General features: G+C 47.8%; 1 protein-coding gene across 1 annotated transcript in view; it reads left to right on the forward strand.

Annotated features, from left to right (window-relative positions):
- The window catches only part of LOC145348243 (netrin-G1-like), a 56,645-nt gene that overhangs the window by 21,841 nt on the left and 9,705 nt on the right, over positions 1-25,099 (forward strand). The window contains 4 exon segments of the mRNA XM_080196444.1: positions 962-1,605; positions 20,360-20,532; positions 21,770-21,783; positions 23,795-23,987. Of these exon segments, the coding sequence (XP_080052570.1) occupies positions 962-1,605; positions 20,360-20,532; positions 21,770-21,783; positions 23,795-23,987 (1,024 nt within the window).

Consider the following 25,099-nt stretch of genomic DNA (forward strand, 5'->3'; position numbering starts at 1 on the left):
ATCATGGCTGATCTGTCGTGGCTCAGTTCCACTTTCCCGCCCTCTCCCCATAACCCTTAATCCCCTCGCTTATCAAAAACCCATCAACCCGCGTCTTAAATATATTTAGCGAGGCAGCCTCCACCACTTCAACGGGCAGAGAATTCCAGAGATTCACCACCCTTTGAGTGAAGAAGTTCCTCCTCAACTCCGTTCTAAACCGCCCCCCCTTTATCTTGAGGCTGTGCCCCCTAGTCCTACTGTCCTTTCTGAGTGGGAAGAGTCTCTCCACCTCTATCCTATCCATCCCATTCATCATCTTATACGTCTCAATGAGATCTCCCCTCATTCTTCTCTGTCCAGTACAGAGCACACACAGACTGATTCAGAATTATCCCAGAGATCATTACAGAGCATGAATATTCCTGGAATACCGGAGAGAGATTAACTCTGTATCTAACCCCATGCTGTACCTGTCCTGGGAATGTTTGATGGGGGGGACAGTGTAGAGGGAGCTTTACTCTGTATCTAACCCCGTGCTGTACCTGTCCTGGGAGTGTTTGATGGGGGGACAGTGTAGAGGGAGATTTACTCTGTATCTAACCCCATGCTGTACCTGTCCTGGGAGTGTTTGATGGGGGGACAGTGTAGAGGGAGCTTTACTCTGTATCTAACCCCGTGCTGTACCTGTCCTGGGAATGTTTGATGGGGGGGACAGTGTAGAGGGAGCTTTACTCTGTATCTAACCCCGTGCTGTACCTGTCCTGGGAGTGTTTGATGGGGGGACAGTGTAGAGGGAGATTTACTCTGTATCTAACCCCGTGCTGTCCCTGTCCTGGGAGTGATTAATGGGGGACAGTGTAGAGGGACGTTACTGTGTATCTAACCCTGTGCTCTATCTGTCCTGGGAGTGTTTGATGAGGATGTGTGAAGGGAGTTTACTGTCTATCTAACCCTGTGTTGTTCTGTTTTCTGTTTGAAGGAGAACCCGTACATGTGCAACAATGAGTGTGACGCTCGCACACCGGAGCTCGCTCACCCACCTGAGCTGATGCTGGACGATGAGGGACGGGTTCCCAACACCTTTTGGCAAAGTGTGTCCTGGAGACGTTTCCCAGATCCTCTCCTGGTCAACATCACTCTGTCCTGGGGTAAGAGCATCGAGCTGACTGAGGACATTGTCATCACCTTCGAGTCAGGCCGTCCTGAGCAGATGATTCTGGAAAAATCTCTGGACAATGGGCAGACTTGGCAGCCCTATCAGTTCTACGCAGCAGACTGCCTCAACTCCTTTGGGATGGAACCCAGAAGTGCCAGCGATCTGAGGCCTGCCTCTGTTTTGGACATTATCTGCACTGAGGAATATTCCAGGGGTTACGTATGGAAGCAGGAGAACACGGTCCGATTTGAGATCCAGGAACGTTTTGCCTTGTTCGGGGGACCCCTTCTCCGTGACATGGCCTCACTGTACGGCCGACTGGACACCACAAAGGACCTGAGGGACTTCTTCACCCTGACTGACCTGCGGCTCAGACTGCTCCGTCCAGCCACTGGACCCACCAGAGTTGACCCACTCAACCTGTCGAAATATTTCTACGCCATCTCCAACCTGGACATCAGGGGGCGGTGAGAGATTCCCATCGTTCATATCACAATCCCACATTTCAATCCTTATCCTTAACTCTTCAGTGTTACCTGTAATACTCCCAGCATCAGAGGCCATCCAACCACACCTTACTCTTCAGGATCTCAATATGGCCAAACTCCCTCTGTCTCATCAGGGAGTTCATATTCTAGCCTCATTCACCTGACTGAAGTCATCACATCTCCAAATTAATGAATCCCTGATTGTTATCACTCTCCCCCTCTCCCTCCCCCCTTCCCCCCCTTCCCTCCCCTTCTCCCTTCCCCCCTTCCCCTTCCCCCTTCTCCCCTCCCCCCCCTTCCTCCCCTTCCCCCTTCCTCCCCTTCCCCCTTCCCTTCCCCTTTCCCCTCCCTTCCCCCTCATTCCAACCCCCCCTCGCCCCACCCCCCAGTACAGTCAGGCTGCTTTGGTTTCAGAAGCTTGGCTCTGACTGCACTTTTCTCCACACCATTCACAGTCATTTAAAGTTTTAGAACATAGAACACTACAGCACAAACAGGCCCTTCGGCCCACGAGTTGCGCCGATCACATCAACACCTACCAATCTATAGACCTATCTATAACCCCCAATCCCATAAAACCCCATATACTCATCCAGAAGTCTTTTAAAAGACCCCAGCGAGTTCGCCTCCACCACCACTGACGGCAGCCGATTCCATTCACTCACCACCCTCTGAGTGAAAAACTTACCCCTAACATCACTTCTGTACTTTCCTCCCCGCACCTTCAATCTGTGTCCTGTCGTAGTGACCATTTCAACCCGGGGAAATAGCCTCTGAGAATCCACCCTATCCATTCCTCTCAACATTTTATAAACTTCTATCAGGTCGCCTCTCAACCTTCGTCTCTCCAGGGAGAAGAGTCCCAGCTCCCTCAACCTAACTTCATAAGGCATGCCTCCCAGTCCAGGCAACATCCTTGTAAATCTCCTCTGTACCCTTTCAATAGCTTCTACGTCCTTCCTATAGTGAGGCGACCAGAACTGCGCACAGTACTCCAAGTGAGGCCTGACAAGGGTCTTATAAAGTTGCAGCATTACCTCCCAATTCCAAAACTCAATCCCTCAATTAATGAAGGCCAGTACACCATACGCCTTCTTGACCACATCCTCCACCTGCGAGGCCGATTTAAGAGTCCTGTGGACCCGGACACCAAGATCCTTCTGCTCTTCAACACTACTAAGACTCCTGCCCTTGATAGTGTACTCGTTCATCCCGTTGGTCCTGCCAAAATGGACGACTACACATTTATCCGCGTTGAAGTCCATCTGCCACTTCTCCGCCCAGTCCTGCATCCTATTTATGTCCTGCTGCAACTTCTGACATCCTTCCAGACCAGCCACAACACCACCGACCTTCGTGTCATCAGCGAACTTACTAACCCATCCCTCCACTTCCTCATCCAGGTCATTTATGAAAATGACAAACAGCAAGGGTCCTAGAACAGATCCCTGGGGCACTCCACTGGTGACCGACCTCCATGCAGAAAATGACCCATCCACAACCACTCTCTGCCTTCTGCAGGCAAGCCAGTTCTGGATCCACAAGGCCAAAGCCCCTTGGATCCCATGCCCTCTCACCTTCTCAAGAAGTCTTGCATGGGGGACCTTATCAAACGCCTTGCTGAAGTCCATGTACACCACGTCCACTGCACTTCCTTCGTCAATGTGTTCAGTCACATTTTTGAAGAACTCAACTAGGCTCGTAAGGCACGACCTGCCCTTGACAAATCCATGCTGACTATTTCTGATCATGTCAAACCTCTCCAAATGCTCGTAAATCTTGTCCCTCAGAAGCCTCTCCATCAGCTTACCAACCACTGAGGTCAGACTCACCGGTCGGTAATTTCCCGGGCTATCTCTGTTCCCTTTCTTGAAAATAGGAACCACATCCGCAATCCTCCAATCTTCGGGAACCTCTCTCATCTCCATTGACGGCGCAAAGATCATCACCAGGGGCTCTGCAATCACCTCCCACAGTGTCCTGGGGTACATCCCATCTGGTCCCAGCGACTTATCTATCTTAGAACATAGAACATAGAACATAGAACACTACAGCACAAACAGGCCCTTCGGCCCACAAGTTGCGCCGACCACATCACCTACCAACCTACAGACCTATCTATAACCCTCAATCTCATTAAACCCCATATACTCATCCAGAAGTCTTTTAAAAGACCCCAGCGAGTTCGCCTCCACCACCACTGACGGCAGCCGATTCCATTCACTCACCACCCTCTGAGTGAAAAACTTACCCCTAACATCACTTCTGAACCTCCCTCCCCGCACCTTAAATCTGTGTCCTCTCGTAGCGACCATTTCAAACCGGGGAAATAGCCTCTGAGAGTCCACCCTATCTATTCCTCTCAACATTTTGTAAACTTCTATCAGGTCGCCTCTCAACCTTCGTCTCTCCAGGGAAAAGAGTCCCAGCTCCCTCAACCTAACTTCATAAGGCATGCCTCCCAGTCCAGGCAACATCCTTGTAAATCTCCTCTGCACCCTTTCAATAGCTTCTACATCTTTCCTATAGTGAGGCGACCAGAACTGCGCACAATACTCCAAATGAGGCCTGACAAGGGTCTTATAAAGTTCCAGCATTACCTCCCGACTCCTAAACTCAATCCCTCGATTAATGAAGGCCAGTACACCATACGCCTTCTTGACCACCTCCTCCACCTGCGAGGCCGATTTAAGAGTCCTGTGGACCCGGACCCCAAGATCCTTCTGCTCCTCAACACTACTCAGACTTCTGCCCTTAATAGTGTACTCGTTCATCCCGTTGGTTCTGCCAAAATGGACGACAACACATTTATCCGCGTTGAAGTCCATCTGCCACTTCTCCGCCCAGTCCTGCATCCTATCTATGTCCTGCTGCAACTTTTGCCATCCTTCCAGATCATCCACAACACCACCGACCTTCGTGTCATCAGCGAACTTACTTACCCATCCCTCCACTTCCTCATCCAGGTCGTTTATGAAAATGACAAACAACAAGGGTCCCAGAACAGATCCTTGAGGCACTCCGCTGGTGACTGACCTCCATTCAGAAAAAGCCCCATCCACAACCACTCTCTGCCTTCTGCAGGCAAGCCAGTTCTGGATCCACAAGGCCAAAGGCCCTTGGATCCCATGCCCTCTCACCTTCTCAAGAAGTCTTGCATGGGGGACCTTATCAAACGCCTTGCTGAAGTCCATGTACACTACGTCCACGGCACTTCCTTCGTCAATGTGTTCAGTCACATTATCGAAGAACTCAACTAGGCTTGTAAGGCACGACCTGCCCTTGACAAATCCATGCTGACTATTCCTGATCATGTCAAACCTCTCCAAATGTTCGTAAATCTTGTCCCTCAGAAGCCTCTCCATCAGCTTACCAACCACTGAGGTCAGACTCACAGGTCGGTAATTTCCCGGGCTATCTCTGTTCCCTTTCTTAAAAATAGGAACTACATCCGCAATCCTCCAATCCTCTGGAACCTCTCCCGTCTCCATTGACGACGCAAAGATCATCGCCAGGGGCTCTGCAATCTCTTCCCTCGCCTCCCACAGTATCCTGGGGTACATCCCATCTGGTCCCGGCGACTTATCTACCTTGATAGAATTCAAAAGTTCCAACACATCCTCCTCCTTAATATTCACGTACTTAATCCTTTCCATCTGCTGCAAATCCATAACAAAATCTCCCAGATCGGCTTCCACCGTGAATACTGAGGCGAAGTACTCATTAAGCACCTCCGCCATTTCTTCTGGTTCCACACAAACCTTTCCCCCCCTCACCTTTTATCGGTCCTATCCCTTCTCTTCTTATCCTTTTACCTTTCACATATTTATAGAAGGCCTTGGGATTCTCCTTAATCTTACTCGCCAAGGTCTTCTCATGACCCCTTCTGGCTCTCCTAATTTCCCTTTTAAGTTCCCTCCTACAGTCCTTATACTCCTCAAGATCTTTAACATCTCCTAATTCCCTGAACCTCTTGTACACCTTCCTTTTCTTCCTGACTAGGTTCAACACATCCTTTGTGCACCACGGTTCCCTCGACCCACCAAACCCCCCTCGTCTCATCGGAACGTTGTCATTCAGAGCTCCAGACACACATTCCTTGAATATCTGCCACCTTCCTTTGGTACTTTTCCCTAAGAACGCCTCCTTCCAGTTTATTTGTCCAAGTAACTTCCTGACTTCTTCGTATCTCCCCTTACCCCAGACAAACACCTTCCTAGCCTGCCTGATCCTATCTCGTTCCAACGCAATTGTGAAGGAGATAGAATTATGGTCACCATATCCAAGATGCTCTCCTACCGAAAGATCCATCACCTGCCCTGGTTCATTCGCCAGTACCAGGTCAAGTACAGCCTCTCCCCTCGTAGGCTTGTCCACATACTGCGTCAGGAAACCCTCCTGAACACACCTAACAAACTCCTCCCCATCTATACCCCTTACCCTAGGGATATTCCAGTCGATGTTTGGGAAATTGAAGTCTCCCATCACGACAACTCTGTTATTAAAACATCTCTCCAGAATCTGTTTCCCTATTTGCACTTCAACTTCCCTGTCACTATTGGGCGGCCTATAGATTACACCCAGCAAAGTTTTTGACCCTTTGCTGTTCCTAACTTCCACCCACAGAGATTCTGTAGACAATCCCTCCACGACATCCTCTTTCTCTGTAGCCATGACACTATCCCTGATCAACAGTGCCACGCCACCACCCCTTCTGCCACCCTCCCTGTCCTTCCTGAAGCACCTGAAGCCTGGCACCTGAAGTACCCAGTCCTGTCCCTGAGACATCCAAGTCTCCGTAATGGCCACCACATCACAATCCCAAACAGCTATCCACGCCCTAAGCTCATCTACCTTATTCACTATACTCCTTGCATTAAAATATATACACTTCAGCCCCTCAGTCTGGGCATTTCCCATCTCCACCACCTGTCTAACCTCCCTCGCATACTGCCTGCGGTCCTCCCCTACCTGGGAGCGAACCTCCTCCGTCCCAGTTTCCCCAACACAGTTCCCTCCCCCCATCCTTTCTAGTTTAAAGTCCCCCCGGTAGCCTTAGCCAGTCTTCCCGCCAAGATACTAGTCCCCCTGGTATTTAAGTGCCACCCATCCCTACTATAGAGGTCCCACCTACCCCTAAAGAGGTCCCAGTGATCTAGGAACCGAAATCCCTGCCCTCTACACCAGTCCCTCAGCCACGCATTCACCCTCCACCTCATTTCATTTCTTCCCTCATTCTCCCTTGGCACAGGCAGCAATCCTGAGATTACTACCTTCGCTTTTCTCTTCCTCAGCTGCCTACCCAGTTCCCTATAGTCCTTTTTCACAAGTGCCTCCCTCTTCTTACCTACATCAGTAGTACCTATATGTACTACTACCTCCGGTTCCTCACCCTCCCCTTTCAGGATGTCTGGGACCCGCCCAGAGACATCCTGGATCCCAGCCCCAGGGAGACAAACCACCATCCGCGACTCCCTTCTACGTCCACAAAAACGCCTGTCTGCGCCCCTCACTGTGGAGTCCCCTATTAATACTACCTTTCTGCTTCCCTTTTTGATTTTTTGGCTCACTGGCTCAGCTCCAGAGAGCTGGCCATCGCTTCCTCCCTCAGATGAGCTGTCCCCCCCAGTAGTACTCAGGCCGGAGTACTTATTTTGAAGGGGGACATCCACCGGAGTGCTCCCCATCACCCGTGTTTTCCCCTTCCTAATGGTAACCCAAGTGCCCTCATCCCGTTGCCCTGGTGTGACTACCTGCTGGTAGCTCCTTTCTATAACGTCCTCACTCTCCCTAACTAGCCGAAGGTCCTCGAGCTGCATTTGCAGCTCCTTAACCTGGTTTCGCAGGGCCTGCAACTCCACACACCGAGCACAGGTGTGGATGTCTGGCAGGCCAGGAGCCTCCAAGACCTCCCACATGTTGCATTGGCAACAACATACAGGTCTCACACTCATATTTACTCCTTATAGCAACCCAAAGGAAAAAAGGAAAAAAAAACTTACAACTTACCTTATCTCTTTGGCCCTGTGAGCCAAAGCACTTACAGCACACACAAATACAAAAGCAGTCTTACCAGCTCTCAGACAGAGCCCCTCTCTCTCTCTCTTTTTTTTTAGGTTAGGGGAGGGGGGAGGGCTGGGATACTCTACCCGTGTAGAGTATCGGGAAACCCCTCCGGTCTAATTTATAGTCGGGTAAAAAAAAAACGCGACCCGAGTGCCCTCACAACTACTTCCGGGGTCAAACCGGGGTCAAACTTAAAAAAAAACAATCAAAAAAAAAACCCACTAAAAAATAAAGTTAGTTTCTAAAAGAAAAAGTCGCTTTTACTCACCCACAGCTCTCCACTCTCAAATCGCAGCCTCTCTTCAATGCTCCCACGGAACAATGAGGCTGGACCCCCGAGGTGAGTAAACTTTTAAAGGTGAAAAAAAAAACGCGACCCGAGTGCCCTCGCAACTACTTCCGGGGTCAAACCGATAGAATTCAAAAGTTCTAACACGTCCTCTTCCTTAATATCCACACACTCAATCTTTTCCATCTGCTGCAAATCGTAGCAAAATCTCCCAGATCAGTTTCCACCGTGAATACTGAGGCAAAGTAGTCATTAAGCACCTCTGCCATTTCTTCTGGTTCCACACAGACCTTTCCCCCTTCACCTTTTATAGGTCCGATCCCTTCTCTTCTCATCCTTTTACTTTTCACATATTTATAGAAGGCCTTGGGATTCTCCTTAATCTTACCCGCCAAGGTCTTCTCATGACCCCTTCTGGCTCTCCTAATTTCCCTTTCAAGCTCCAAATGATGAACTTGTTCCCTGTACAAAACTCCAGCTCGTTAACATGTACCTGGCAGAGCAGGGTCCTGCAAATCAGTTTCTCTTTTTCCTTCCCATTCATTGGTGAATAGAATACAGCCAGTCGTATAACGTCACCTCGATTGTTTCTTCATTCAAACTAAATAGATTCTGTCCTTGGCCCCTTGAGATGTCCTCCCCATCATTGTAACATTTTACTTAGTCAATATCTCAACCTCTCTTCTTATTTTCCCTACTCTATCTTCCCTGAACTCCCTGGTCCAGGAATATTCAGTACTCGGTCCTGATCTTCTTTGAGCTCAGTCTCCATTGTCACAACATCATATTCCGGTGGTGATCTGTACCTGCAGCTCACTAACATTCTTCACTCAAGGTTCCTGTGGATACACCTTAAACTCAGTTGGAACTTTCTCACATTCCTCTAACTCTGACTCCACCCAATATCTCACCATTTTTATTCTAATGCAGGTTTTTCTGATTGACTCTGCCCCTTCCTTTCCCTCTCTAATGTTACCTGCTGTTTCCCAGCCCGCTAACAAGTCAGTTTAAACCCTTCTGACCAAGGAAACTATCCAAGTTAACAGCTCTTTCTGAGGGTCAGCATCTGGAAGCTACTCAATCATTGAACATCTAGAATCGTGCTCTCAGGGCGAACATCTGGAATGACTCTCTCTCTCTGTGGGACATTCCTGGAGGGTGAGAAGTCCTCACTGCTTCTGTTTAGAGAAGATGATGTGTATACTCAGTAACTGGTGAGCTTTATCAGCAATGGATTGTGATGCCTCCCCCAGTCACTCAGCTCAGTCGGCTGTGCAGTGTCATTACAATACATTGTCTGAAAAGTTTATTTATTCGTCACAAGTAACACTTATATTAATGACTGAATGACTGTGTGCAGAGAGTGTGTGCAATGTGACAGCTCCCCTGGCCCTGCTCATGGACTGTTAATGAGATTTTGAGTTCTGCTCACCATGAGAGAGTGTTTTCCTGATCAGTGTTTAACCACTTGAGCAGAATGAGCACAATCTGGCCCTTTACCCTCATTACATTTGATTTATTATTGTCATGTATTAACTTATAGTGAAAAGTATTGTTTCTTGCGCACGATACAGACAACGCATACCGTTCATAGAGAAGAGAAGGAAAGGGTGGAGAATAAAAATGAGAGTACAGAGGTTAAGGGTGAAAGGAGAAAAGTTTAAAGGGAATATTAGGGGGGATTCTTCACGCAGAGAGTGGTGGGAGTGTGGAATGAGCTGCCGGATAAAGTGGTAAATGCGGGGTCACTTTTAACATTTAAGAAAAACTTGGACGGGTTCATGGATGAGAGGGGTGTGGAGGGATATGGTCCAAGTGCAGGTCAGTGGGACTAGGCAGAAAATGGTTCAGCACAGACAAGAAGGGCCAAAAGGCCTGTTTCTGTGCTGTGGTATTTCATGGTTCTAATAGTGTTACAGTCATAGCTAGGGTGCAGAGGGGGTTGAGCTATGAGGAGAGGCTGAATAATCTAGGCTTGTACTCGTTAGAGTTTAGAAGAATGAGGGGAGATCTCATTGAGACATATAAGATGATGAATGGGATGGATAGGATAGAGGTGGAGAGACTCTTCCCACACAGAAAGGACAGTAGGACTAGGGGGCACAGCCTCAAGATAAAGGGGGGGCAGTTTAGAACGGAGTTGAGGAGGAACTTCTTCACTCAAAGGGTGGTGAATCTCTGGAATTCTCTGCCCGTTGAAGTGGTGGAGGCTGCCTCGCTAAATATTTTTAAGACGCGGGTTGATAGGTTTTTGAAAAGCGAGGGGATTAAGGGTTATGGGGAGAGGGCGGGAATGTGGAACTGAGACACGACAGATCAGCCATGATCTTATTGAATGGCGGGGCAGGCTCGAGGGGCTAGATGGCCTACTCCTGCTCCTATTTCTTATGTTCTTATGTTCAGAGAAAGAGCAACTTAATACAAGGTAAGTCCATTAAAAAGCCTGACAGTAGCAGGGAAGAAGCTGTTCTTGAGTCGGTCGGTATGTGACCTCAGACTTTTGTATCTAATGTCCGGAGTGCTTGGAGTCCTTAATAATGCTGGTTGCTTTGACGAGGCAGAGGGAAGTATAGACAGAGTCAATGGATGGGAGGCTGGTTTGTGTGAAGGATTGGGCTACATTCATGACCTTTTGTAGTTTCTTGAATTATTGGGCAGAGCAGGAGCCCATACCAAGCTGTGATACAACCAGAAAGAATGCTTTCTATGGTGCATCTGTAAAAGTTGGTGAGAGTCGTAGCTGACCTGCCAAATTTCCTAAGTCTGAGAAAGTAGAGGCGTTGGTGGGGCTTTTTTAACTATACTGTTGGCATTGGGGCGACCAGGACAGGTTGTTGGTGATCTGGACACTAAAAACTTGAAGCTCTCGACCCTTTCTACTTTGTCCCCATTGATGTAGACAGGGGCATGTTCTCCTTTCCACTTCCTGGTGTCAATGACAATCTCCTTTGTTTTGTTGACATTGAGGGAGAGATTATTGTTGCTGCACCAGTTCACCTGATTCTCTATCTCATTCCTGTACTCTGTCTCATCATTGTTTGAGATCCGACCCACTACGGTGGTGTCATCAGCAAACTTGAAAATCGAATTGGAGGGGAATTTGGCCACACAGTCACAGGTGTATAAGGAGTATAGTCGGGGGCTGAGAACACAGCCTTGTGGGACACCGGTGTTGAGGATGATGGTGAGGAGGTGTTGTTGCCGATCCTTACTGATTGTGGTCTGTGAGTTAGGAAGTTCAGGATCTACTCACAGAGGGATCTCTGGCATTTCTGTCAATTTTCAATCTCATCAGGATTCACAGAGTCAAAGAATTTTATAACCCAGGATGAGGCCATTCAGCCCACTGTGTCCGTGCTGGCTCTGTGAATGAACTATCCAATTAGTCCCACTCCATGGCTCTTTCTCAGTATCTCAGATCTTTCCCCTTTAACTCTCTCCCCAATTTCCTTTTGAAAGTTATTATTGAATCTGCTTCCACCGGCCTTTCAGGCAGCACATTCCAGATCACAACAACTCACTGTGCCAAATAAATTCCCCTCATCTCCCCCTCTGGTTCTTTTCCCGACTCTCTTCAACCTGTGTCCCTCTGGTTACCCACCCTCCTGTCACTGCAAATACTTTGTTTCTATTTAATCTATCAAAGCCACACATGATTTTATGAATTATTCTGACTGATTGCTTCCTTCTTGTTCAATATATATTCAGTCTGGAAAAGCAAGTTCCATTTTTCCCATCACACAATCTCTAGGGTTGGTAACTATTACCTCATTATTCTGGACTCAGCTTCTGGGAAACTCACTCGAGCTTTAAAGTACAGGAGAATCTTCAAACACTAATTGGAGAACAGGAGCAGCAAAATGTTTATGCTGCCTTTCAATTGTCTCTAAGGAACTCTCTGCGTTTTGCTTACTTTACTAAAATGTGCCCAGAACTGCCAATTTGCAAAATGTACACGGTAAAATCTGCAGATGAGGAATCTCCACCTTTAGAGTGAGTTAAAGACAAACTCGACACTGTCAGCGCAGACACAGAGCACCACACTCACATTGCAACACTTTGCACCTCACTAAACCACATTTCATGTTTTTTTTTGACCCAGAAAACATTCTGGGTTTGAAACTTCGCAGAACTTCTAAACACCAGCCTTGAAGCTGCTTTTCTCACCGTATCCTTCACATTTGGACTGCACAGACTCATTGTTTTTGGATTTAACACAGAGTCAGTGAGAACTCAGCGGGGAAACAATCTCAACTCTGAGTCTGAAAGTTGTGGATTCAAGTCCTGATCCAAAGACTGGAGCAAAAAATCCAGCCTGACACTTTCTGTGCGGTGCTGTGGGAGTGCCGCACTGTCAGAGGGTCAGTACTGAGGGAGTGCCGCACTGTCAGAGGGTCAGTACTGAGGGAGTGCCGCACTGTCAGAGGGTCAGTACTGAGGGAGTGCCGCACTGTCAGAGGGTCAGTACTGAGGGAGTGCCGCACTGTCAGAGGGTCAGTACTGAGGGACTGCCGCACTGTCAGAGGGTCAGTACTGTGGGAGTGCCGCACTGTCAGAGGGTCAGTACTGAGGGAGTGCCGCACTGTCAGAGGGTCAGTACTGAGGGAGTGCTGCACTGTCAGAGGGTCAGTACTGTGGGAGTGCCGCACTGTCAGAGGGTCAGTACTGAGGGAGTGCCGCACTGTCAGAGGGTCAGTGCTGAGGGAGTGCCGCACTGTCAGAGGGTCAGTGCTGAGGGAGTGCCGCACTGTCAGAGGGTCAGTGCTGAGGGAGTGCCGCACTGTCAGAGGGTCAGTACTGAAAGGGCGCTAGTAGTGCCAGCATAATTAAGGACTCCACGCACCCTGGACATTCTCCCTTCCACCCTTTTCCATCAGGAGGTCACGTACTAACATAGAACATAGAACATTACAGCGTAGAACAGGCCCTTCGGCCCACGATGTTGCGCCGACCAATTAAAAAGCAATGACCCTCTAACCTAAACCAAACGCTTTCCATCCATAAACCTATCCACGGATCTCTTAAACGCCCCCAAACTAGGCGCATTTACAACTGCAGCAGGCAGGGCATTCCAATCCCTCTCCACCCTCTGGGTAAAGAACCTACCCCTGACATCCGTCCTATAACTACCACCCCTTAATTTAAAGCCATGCCCCCTCGTGCTAGCTTTTTCCATCCGAGGAAAAAGGCTATCACTATCCACCCTATCTAAACCTCTAATCATCTTATATGTTTCAATAAGATCCCCTCTTAGCCGCCTTCTTTCTAACGAAAACAACCCCAAATCCCTCAGTCTCTCCTCATAGGACCTCCCCTCCATACCAGGCAACATCCTGGTAAACCTCCTCTGCACCCTCTCCAAAGCCTCCACATCCTTCCTGTAATGTGGGGACCAGAACTGCACACAATACTCCAAGTGCGGCCGCACCAGAGTTGTGTACAGTTGCAACATGACGCTGCGACTCCTAAATTCAATCCCCCTACCAATAAACGCCAAGACACCGTATGCCTTCCTAACAACCCTATCTACTTGATTCCCAACTTTCAGGGATCTATGATTGGAGGATAGCGAATGTTGTCCCATTGTTTAAGAAGGGGAACAGAGACTTTCCCGGGAATTATAGACCGGTGAGTCTTACTTCTGTTGTGGGCAAGGTTTTAGAAAAAATTATTAGGGATAGGATTTATAGTTATTTGGAGAGTAAAGAATTGATTGGAGATAGTCAGCATGGTTTTGTAGCGGGTAGGTCATGCCTTACTAACCTTATTGAGTTTTTTGTGAAAGTAACCAAAGAGGTGGATGGGGTTAAGGCAGTAGACATGGTATATATGGATTTTAGTAAGGCGTTTGATAAGGTTCACCATGGAAGGCTTCTGCAGAAAATGCAGATGTATGGGATTGAGGGTAATCTAGGAAATTGGATCAGGAATTGGCTAGCGGATAGGAGACAGAGGGTGGTGGCTGATGGTAAATATTCGTCATGGAGTTCGGTTACGAGTGGTGTGCCTCAGGGATCTGTTTTGGGGCCACTGCTGTTTGTAATTTTTATTAATGATCTGGATGAGGGTATAGTTGGGTGGATTAGTAAATTTGCTGATGACACCAAAGTCGGAGGTGTGGTAGATGGTGAGGAAGGGTGTCATAGTTTGCAGGGAGACTTAGACAGGTTGCAGAGCTGGGCCGAGAGGTGGCGGATGGAGTTTAATGTGGAGAAGTGTGAGGTAATTCACTTTGGTAGGAATAACATGTGTAGAGTATAGGGCTAACGGGAGGACTTTGAATAGTGTGGATGAACAGAGGGATCTAGGTGTATGTGTACATAGATCCCTGAAAGTTGGGAATCAAGTAGATAAGGTTGTTAAGAAGGCATTCGGTGCCTTGGCGTTTACTGGCAGGGGGATTGAATTTAGGAGTCGCAGTGTCATGTTGCAACTGTACACAACTCTGGTGCGGCCGCACTTGGAGTACTGTGTGCAGTTCTGGTCCCCATATTACAGGAAGGATGTGGATGCTTTGGAGAGGGTGCAGAGGAGGTTTACCAGGATGTTGCCTGGTATGGAGGGGAGGTCCTATGAGGAGAGACTGAGGGATTTGGGGTTGTTTTTGCTAGAAAGAAGGCGGCTAAGAGGGGATCTTATTGAAACATATAAGATGATTAGAGGTTTAGATAGGGTGGACAGTGATAGCCTTTTTCCTCGGATGGAGAAAGCTAGCACGAGGGGGCATGGCTTTAAATTAAGGGGGGGTAGTTATAGGATGGATGTCAGGGGTAGGTTCTTTACCCAGAGGGTGGTGAGGGATTGGAATGCCCTGCCTGCTGCAGTTGTAAATGCGCCTAGTTTGGGGGGGTTTACGAGATCCGTGGATAGGTTTATGGACGAAAAGGGATTGGTTTAGGTTAGTGGGTCATTGTTTTTGAACTGGTTGGCGCAACATCGTGGGCCGACGGGCCTGTTCTGCGCTGTAGTGTTCTATGTTCTATGTACACATACACCTAGATCCCTCTGTTCATCCACACTATTCAGAGTCCTACCGTTAGCCCTATACTCTACACATCTGTTATTCCTGCCAAAGTGAATTACCTCATACTTTTCCGCATTAAACTCCATCCGCCACCTCTCGGCCCAGCTCTGCAACTTGTCCAAGTCCCCCTGTACACTAAGACACCCTTCCTCACTATCTACCACACCTCCGACTCGAGAACAGACTCGAGAACAGCTTCTTCCCTGCTGCTGCCAGACTTTTGAATGGACCTTTCTTGCATTAAGTTGATCTTTCTCTACACCCTAGCTGTGACTGTAACACTACATTCTGCACTCTGTCCTTTCCTTCTCTATGAACGGTATGCTTTGTCTGTATAGCGTGCAAGAAACAATACTTTTTACTATATCTCAATACACATGACAAAAATAAGTCAAATCAAAATTAAATCTCATGGATTTTGCCTGAGGGGTGGCGCCAATTGCGGAGGGCAGGATCAGGCAGGGGCATGCCGTTCAGTGTGGTGGGGTATCACTGTGCTGTCTGCAACAGCAATCGCTGTTTGGAGTGGAGTTTGCAATTGGTCCAGCCGGTCGGGGCCGGGGGAGGGGGGGGGGGGTGGGTGTGGGGGGTAGGTATGGGAATGGGGTTCGCGATCGGTTCGGCCGGTACAGGCTGGGAGGGTGCAGGCGTTAGGTGTGCGGTTCGCGATTAGTCCAGCTGGGGTTGTGAGGCTGGCCAGCGATTGGGAGGTCAGCAGCGTGGAGCTACCGCGCGTGTGCTGATCTCTGCTCTGACAGATCGGCACGTGCACAGTGGCCCTCACAGCGCTAAGAACATAAGAAATAGGAGCAGGAGTCGGCCATCTGGCCCTTCGAGCCTGCCCCGCCATTCAATAAGATCATGGCTGATCTGTCGTGGCTCAGTTCCACTTTCCGGCCCTCTCCCCATAACCCTTAATCCCCTCTCTTATCAAAAACCCATCAACCCGCGTCTTAAAAATATTTAGCGAGGCAGCCTCCACCACTTCAACGGGCAGAGAATTCCAGAGATTCACCACCCTTTGAGTGAAGAAGTTCCTCCTCAACTCCGTTCTAAACTGCCCCCCCTTTTATCTTGAGGCTGTGCCCCCTAGTCCTACTGTCCTTTCTGAGCGGGAAGAGCCTCTCCACCTCTATCCTATCCATCCCATTCATCATCTTATACGTCTCAATGAGATCTCCCCTCATTCTTCTAAACTCTAACGAGTACAAGCCTAGTTTATTCAGCCTCTCCTCATAGCTCAACCCCCTCAACTCCGGTATCAGCCTAGTAAACCTCCTCTGCACTCCCTCCAAGGCCAAAATATCCTTGCGTAAGTGCGGCGCCCAAAACTGCACACAGTACTCCAGCTGCGGCCTCACCAATACCCTATACAGCCACAGCAAGACCTCCCTACTTTTATATTCAATCCCCCTCGCTATGAAGGCCAGCATCCCATTCGCCTTCCTGACCACCTGCTGCACCTGCAGGCTGGGTTTTTGCGACTCATGCACAAGGACCCCGAGGTCCCTCTGCACCGTCGCCTGCTGCAGTTTTTCGCCGTGTAAGTAATAGTCCTTCCTACCATTCTTCCTACCAAAGTGGACCACCTCACATTTGCCAACATTAAATTCCATTTGCCAGTTCCTGGCCCATTCGCCCAGCCTATCTAGATCCTTCTGCAGACTCTCCACACCCTCCGCACAATTTGCCGTTCCACCAATCTTGGTGTCATCAGCAAATTTCGACACCCTACACTCGGTTCCCTCCTCCAGATCATCTATATAAATGGTAAATAGCTGAGGCCCCAGCACCGACCGCTGGGGCACTTCACTAGTCATCAACTGTTCAAACATTTATCTGTCCTTGCCTTAAAAACATTCAATGAGGGAGCCTCAGCTGCTTCACTGGGCAGGGAATTCCACAGATTCACAACCCTTTGTGTGAAGAAGTTCCTCCTCAACTCAGTCCTAAATCTGCTCCCCCTTATTTTGAGGCTATGCCCCCTAGTTCCAGTTTCACCCGCCAGTGGAAACAACTTCCCTGCTTCTATCTTATCGATTCCCTTCATAATCTTCTATGTTTCTATAAGATCTCCCCTCATTCTTCTGAATTCCAATGAGTATAGCCCCAGTCTACTCAGTCTCTCCTCATAATCCAACCCTCTCAACTCCAGAATCAACCTAGTGAATCTCCTCTGCACCCCCTCCAGTGCCAGTATATCCTTTCTCAAGTAAGGAGACCAAAACTGTACACAGTAACTCCAGGTGTGGCCTCACCAGCATCTTATACAGCTGTAACATAACCTCACTGTTTTTAAACTCCATCCCTCTAGCAATGAAGGACAAAATTCCATTTGCCTTCTTAATTACCTGCTGCATCTGCAAACCAACTCCTTGAGATTCCTGCACAAGGAGGAGAGGAGGTGAAGGTGTGAACTAACTGAGACGTACAAAATTCTGGGAGGTCCAGACCAGGTGGACAGGAAAGACTTGTGTCCTCTAGCTGAGGGGTCAATTTTTGATTTAATTTGATTTATTATTATCATGTATTAACATACAGTGAAAAATATTGTTTCTTGCACGCTATACAGACAAAGCATACTGTTCATAGAGAAGGAAAGGAGAGAGTGCAGAATGCAGTGTTACAGTCATTGCGAGGGTGTAGAGAAAGATCAACTTAGTGCAAGGAAGGTTCATTCAAAAGCGTGATGGCAGCAGGGAAGAAGCTGTTCTTGAGTCGGTTGATACGTGACCTCAGACTTTTGTATCTTTTAGCCGACAGAAGAAGGTAGAAGGGAGAATGTCCTGGTTATGTGGAGTCCTTAATTATGCTGGCTGCTTTGCCAATGCAACAGGAAGTGTAGACAGAGTCAATGGATGGGAGACTGGTTTGTGTGATGGATTGGGCTACATTCACAACCTTTGGTAGTTCCTTGCAGTCTTGGGCAGAGCAGGAGCCCAGACCAAGCTGTGATACAACCAGAAAGAATGCTTTCTATGGTGCTTTGGTGAGAGTTCTGGTGGACATGGCAAATGACCAGGGGCCATAAATTGAAGGTGATTGGTGGAAGGATTAGAGACGACATAGAGAAAGACGTTTTTCACCCAGAGGGTGGTTTCCATCTGGAATTCACTAAGTTTGTGGTTGAGGCTGAAACATACAACTCATTTTAAAGGTTCCTGGATCTGTTTCTAAAGTGTTGCTACCTGCAAAGCTACAGCTGGGTGCTGGAAATGAGGAGCTAGCTTCTTAGAACATAGAACATAGAACATTACAGTGCAGAACAGGCCCTTCGGCCCACGATGTTGCTCCGACCAGTTAAAAAACAATGACCCTCTAACCTAAACCAATCCCTTTTCGTCCATAAACCTATCCACGGATCTCTTAAACGCCCCCAAACTAGGCGCATCCACAACTGCAGCAGGCAGGGCATTCCAATCCCTCACCACCCTCTGGGTAAAGAACCTACCCCTGACATCCGTCCTATAACTACCCCCCCTTAATTTAAAGCCATGCCCCCTCGTGCTAGCTTTCTCCATCCGAGGAAAAAGGCTATCACTGTCCACCCTATCTAAACCTCTAATCATCTTATATGTTTCAATAAGATCCCCTCTAAGCCGCCTTCTTTCTAACGAAAACAACCCCAAATCCCTCAGTCTCTCCTCATAGGACCTCCCCTCCATACCAGTCTACATCCTGGTAAACCTCCTCTGCACCCTCTCCAAAGCCTCCACATCCTTCCTGTAATGTGGGGACCAGAGCTGCACACAGTACTCCAAGTGCGGCCGCACCAGAGTTGTGTACAGTTGCAACATGACGCTGCGGCTCCTAAATTCAATCCCCCTACCAATAAACGCCAAGACACCGTATGCCTTCTTAACAACCTTATCTACTTGATTCCCAACTTTCAGGGATCTATGTACACATACACCGAGATCCCTCTGTTCATCCACACTATTCAAAGTCTTCCCGTTAGCCCTATACTCTACACATCTGTTATTCCTACCAAAGTGAATTACCTCACACTTCTCCGCATTAAACTCCATCCGCCACCTCTCGGCCCAGCTCTGCAACCTGTCCAAGTCTTCCTGCAAACTATGACACCCTTCCTCACAATCTACCACACCTCCGACTTTGGTGTCATCAGCAAATTTACTAATCCACCCAACTATACCCTCATCCAGATCATTAATAAAAATTACAAACAGCAGTGGCCCCAAAACAGATCCCTGAGGCACACCACTCGTAACCGAACTCCATGACGAATATTTACCATCAACCACCACCCTCTGTCTCCTATCTGCTAGCCAATTCCTGATCCAATTTCCTAGATTACCCTCAATCCCATACATCTGCATTTTCTGCAGAAGCCTACCATGGTGAACCTTATCAAACGCCTTACTAAAATCCATATATACCATGTCAACTGCCTTACCCCCATCCACCTCTTTGGTCACTTTCTCAAAAAACTCAATAAGGTTAGTAAGGCACGACCTACCCGCTACAAAACCATGCTGACTATCTCCAATCAATTCATTACTCTCCAAATAACTATAAATCCTATCCCTAATAATTTTTTCTAAAACCTTGCCCACAACAGAAGTGAGACTCACCGATCTATAATTCCCGGGGAAGTCTCTGTTCCCCTTCTTAAACAATGGGACAACATTCGCTAACCTCCAATCTTCCGGTACTATACCAGAGGCCAACGACGACCTGAAGATCAGAGCCAGAGGCTCTGCAATCACTTCTCTTGCCTCCCAGAGGATCGTAGGGTAGATCCCATCCGGACCAGGGGACTTATCTATTTTCAATCCCTCAAGAATATCCAGCACATCCTCCTTATCAACTGTAATACTGTCTATTCTACTCCCTTGCAACCCAGTGTCCTCCTCAGCTATATTCTTGTCCCCCTGCGTGAACACCGAAGAGAAATATTGGTTCAATGCTTCTCCAATCTCTTCCGGTTCCACACATAACTTCCCTCTGCTGTCTATAACTGGCCCTAATCTTGCCCTAACCAACCTTCTGTTCTTAACATACCTATAGAACGCCTTAGGACGCCTATAGAACGCCTTTCTTAGAACATAAGAAATAGGAGCAGGAGTAGGCCATCTAGCCCTTCGAGCCTGCCCCGCCATTCAATAAGATCATGGCTGATCTGAAGTGGATCAGTTCCACTTTCCCGCTTTCTCCCCATAACCCTTAATTCCCCTGTCTATCAGAATTCTTTTTTCTCTTTCGTGGTTAGTGCAGACATCGTGGACTGAATGGCTGTTTCCTGCGTAGTAACATTTCTCAAGTTCTATGCTTTGGAGTCTGACAGAGTTCCTCGGTGTTTTTCAAATGAGTTTGCTGTTGTCTGTTCCCAGGTGTAGGTGTAATCTTCACGCTAACAACTGTATCTTGGAGAATGGGAAGCTGACTTGTGCATGTGAGCACAACACAACAGGGCTGGACTGTGAGAGATGCAAGAAAGGTTTTCAAGGGCGACCATGGAGAGCAGGCTCGTACCTCCCAATCCCCAAAGGGACAGCCAATGTCTGTGAGTAACGAGTGTTTGTCTGGCACAGCCTAAAATCAACACAAGATGCATTTCATATTCCATTCTCATTGAAACTCCAACGCTTTGTTTCCAAAGTACACCCCAATGAAACTTCCTGATTGTGTTACAAACAGAGTGTCAGTGAGAACTTGTACTCTCCCTGAATCATCAAATCTGACAGCCATTCAGCCCATAGTATCTGGGCCAGCTCTTTGAAAGAGCTTTCCAATTAGTCCCAGCTCCTGCTGGCTCCTGCTCAGTCCCCATGGCTCTGCAAAGATTGAATTATTTGGAGATGGAAGTGGAGACAGTCAATGATTCCAAAAGGAAACTCCATTGGAAATTGATAGGAATTAACCAGCAGATTGCAGGGATAGAGCGGAGAATGGAATCCAGATGGATTGTTCTACAGCGAGCTAGCATGGACACAATGGGCTGAAGAACCTCCTCCTGTGGCAGGATAACTGGGCTTCGATTTTCCCAGCCCCCTGCATTGCTGGAGTAGCATAGCGAGCTGGAAAATGTCAGCGCGTTGCCAAATTCAGGAATCACGACCAGCATCTGAGTTGTTTGGGATCAGGGAGGTGGGTGGTGGAGCAGGGATCGAGCCGGTGACCAGAGGGGTAGTTCAGGGCCGGCAGATGGGCAACTGGGGCAAGGTTCAGGACTAGCGATCAGGGAGACAGTGATTTCCAGGGAGTGTGGGGGAGGCTCATGTCAATTATCTCCCAGTATACTGGGAGGTCAGTACACGCGCACTGGCTCCCTCAGCAGTCTGTTGCCAGTCTCTCAGATGGGATCAGACGCTCCATCCATCCCTCCTTCCCACACCGGCGTAAATTCCCTGGTGGCCTCCATGCTCCACAGAGTGCTGTAAATTCATTTCACTAAACTCGCTCAAAAAAACGGGCAGGAAAATCTCCCGGTTTCCTGCCCATTGGACACATCGGTTTTTTTGGAAAATCATGCCCTTTTTCCCCAATTTCCTTTTGAAAGTTATTATTGAATCTGCTTCCACCGCTCTTTCAGGCAGCACATTCCAGATCACAACAACTCACTGTGTCAAATAAATTCCCCTCATCTCCCCCTCTGGTTCTTTTCCTGATTCTCTTCAATCTGTGTCCCTCTGGTTACCCACCCTCCTGTCACTGCAAACACTTTCTCCTGATTTACTCCATCTAAACTTCTCAATCATTTGAACTCTTTTATCTGTGTAATGTTGGAGTCAGTGAGTAAGGTGCATTTGCTGGCGTTATGTAGAGAATGAGATTAGAATCGATGTGTGTGTTAAATGTGATGAAATTTCTCTCTGTACCCACACACACAGATAGAGAGGCAGCAATGAGCTGGAGATAGGGCTGTGAATAGAATGTTAATAGCTAAATGAACATCTGGGTAACAGCTGGGGAGGGTGGGAGGTGAATCAACTTCTCTGTAATAAATATCTGAAGCAGGTCAGGATGTGAAGGTTGTGAGAGACATTTATAGTCAATTTTGTGGATTGTCCAAGATCAGAAAACAGATAATGACAGGAAGAGACATTGACGAGGGGTCGATGTGAATACAGACACCCTTATCTATTAACCCAGTGAACACACACACTCATCACATAGAGTGGGAACATCCTCACACACTAATCACATAGAGTGGGAACATCCTCACACACTAATCACACAGAATGGGAATATCCTCACACACTAACCACACGGAATGGGAATATCCTCACACACTAATCACACGGAGTGGGAACATCCTCACACACTAATCACACGGAATGGGAATATCCTCACACACTAATCACACAGAATGGGAATATCCTCACACACTAATCACACGGAATGGGAATATCCTCACACACTAATCACACGGAATGGGAATATCCTCACACACTAATCACACGGAATGGGAATATCCTCACACACTAATCACACGGAGTGGGAATATCCTCACACACTAATCACACGGAATGGGAATATCCTCACACACTAATCACACGGAATGGGAATATCCTCACACACTAATCACACGGAATGGGAATATCCTCACACACTAACCACACGGAATGGGAATATCCTCACACACTAATCACACGGAATGGGAATATCCTCACACACTAATCACACGGAATGGGAATATCCTCACACACTAAACACACGGAATGGGAATATCCTCACACACTAACCACACGGAATGGGAATATCCTCACACGCACCTTGCACTTTTCTGGGTTAAATTCCAACTGCCACTGATCTACCCTATTGACCAACCCATCTATATCTTCCTGCAATCTAATACCTTCTTCCTCACTATTAATTACCTCACCAACTCTTGTGTCATCTGCAAACGTACTTATCATCCCCCTGTCCTCACTTCCCCACCTACAACATTCTCACCTATATCATTTATATACATCACAAACAATAAGTGATTTAGTATTGATCCCTGTGGTACGCCACCAGACACCGGCCCCAAGTCACACAAACAGCCTTCTACCAACCACCTCTTACTGTCCACCCCCTACTGGTCTCCTACCAGTAAGCCAGTTTGGATCCAACCTGCCAACTTACGCTGGATCCCATGTGCTTCAACCTTCTTTATAAGTTCCCATGTGGAACATTGTCAAAAACTTCACGGAAATCCATATAAACTGCATCTAGTGCATTCTCCCTCATCTACACACCTGATCACCTCTTCAAAACATTCAAACAATGACCTCCATCATTTCCTCTCTCTGAGAAAGCCATGCTGACTATTCCTGATCAAACCTCACCTTTCCAAATGGAGATAGATTCTCTCCTTCAGAAATTTCTCCAATCGTTTCCCTGCCACTGATGTGAGATTCCCTGGATTATCTCTCCCACCTTCTTCAAAAGCAGAATCATCCTCCATCCTCCAATCCTTCCCTGCGGCCACAGAGGAATTAAAACTTTGGATCAGAGTCCCTGTAATTTTCTCCTTTGCCTCCCACAGCAGTCTGAGACTCAACTCATCCACAGTCCATTTTTAATCTGCCTAAACTTCCATTATCTTCTCACTCCCTATGTCAAATTGTTCCAGAACCTCACAGTCCTTCTCCCTGAATTCTATACCTATATCCTCCTTCCCCTGAGTGAAGACAGACAGGAATTTCTCATTTCACCCCCTACCCAATGTCCTCCGGCTTCACGCACGGATTGCCCCCTTGGCCTTAATGGGCCCTACTCCATCTGACCCTGAGCTGCTGGAACCTCTCCAAGGCTGCAGCAAGTTCATATCTGATGAGATTTTTGAGTTTGAATCTGGTGGATCTCCTTCCTGTTTTGGCCACTCGAACCAGTGCAGTTACCTCGATCTGCTCAGCACCGCCGTTTGTGTGAACTGTAAACACAACACTAGAGGCCGACACTGCCAGCTATGCCGACTGGGCTACCATCGAAACCCTTCAGCACAGCTGGACCACCACAACGTTTGCTTAGGTCAGTTCTGGATGTAATCTCCACTCTCACCTCCTTCCTTCATCCATCTGCTTTCAAACAGGAGAAACAAAGAAAATATCTTCAGCAGAGTGAGGTCCACATTTTCATGTGATGAAGGAGCAGCGCTCCGAAAGCTCGTGATTCCAAATAAACCTGTTAGACTTTAACCTGGTGTTGTGAGACTCCTGACTGTGCCCCACTCCAATCCAACGCCAGCATCTCCACGTCATGTTGAAGACTTGGGATCCTGAGTAGAGGGGGTGAAAGTGAGGGGGGCATAGAAGGGGACGGCATTGCACGGCATTGTGGGGGTGGGGCGGAGCGAGGTTTGAAATGTATATACTTTAACGCGAGGAGTATTCGCAATAAAGTGGATGAACTTGCAGTGTGGATCAGTACCTGGGACTTTGATGTTGTGGCCATTTCAGAGACGTGGATAGAGCAGGGTCAGGAATGGATGTTGCAGGTTCCGGGGTACAAATGCTTTAGTCGGAGTAGAGAAGGAGGTAGAAGGGTGGGTGGAGTAGCGTTATTGGTCAAGGACTATATCACAGTGTCAGAGAGGAAGTTTAATGAGGACTTGTCTGTTGAGGTAGTATGGGCAGAAATTAGAAATAGGAGAGGAGAGGTCACCCTGTTGGGAGTCTTTTATAGACCTCCAAAAAGTTCTAGAGAGGTTGAGGAAAGGATTGCAGAGACGATCCTGGTTAGGAGTGAAAGTAATAGGGTAATTGTTATGGGGGATTTTAACTTTACTAACATTGATTGGAATTGCTATAGCTCTAGCTCGTTAGAGGGGTCAGTTTTTGTTCAAAGTGTGCAGGAAGGTTTTTTGACTCAATATGTAGATAGGCCAACTAGAGGTGAGGCTATATTGGACTTGGTGCTGGGAAATGAGCCAGACCAGGTGCTAGACTTGGAAGTTGGTGTGCTTTTTGGTGATAGTGACCACAATTCGGTTACGTTCACCTTAGTGATGGAAAGGGATAGGCATGAACCTCGGGTCAGTAGTTTTAGCTGGGGGAAGGGTAATTATGAGGCCATTAGGAGAGAATTAGGAAGCATTGATTGGACTAGGAGATTACAGGGACTAGGAACGTCTGAAATGTGGA

This window comes from Carcharhinus amblyrhynchos, chromosome 9 (genome assembly GCF_965287045.1).
Source record: "Carcharhinus amblyrhynchos chromosome 9, sCarAmb.v2.hapA, whole genome shotgun sequence".
In the NCBI taxonomy this organism is placed as follows: domain Eukaryota; kingdom Metazoa; phylum Chordata; class Chondrichthyes; order Carcharhiniformes; family Carcharhinidae; genus Carcharhinus; species Carcharhinus amblyrhynchos.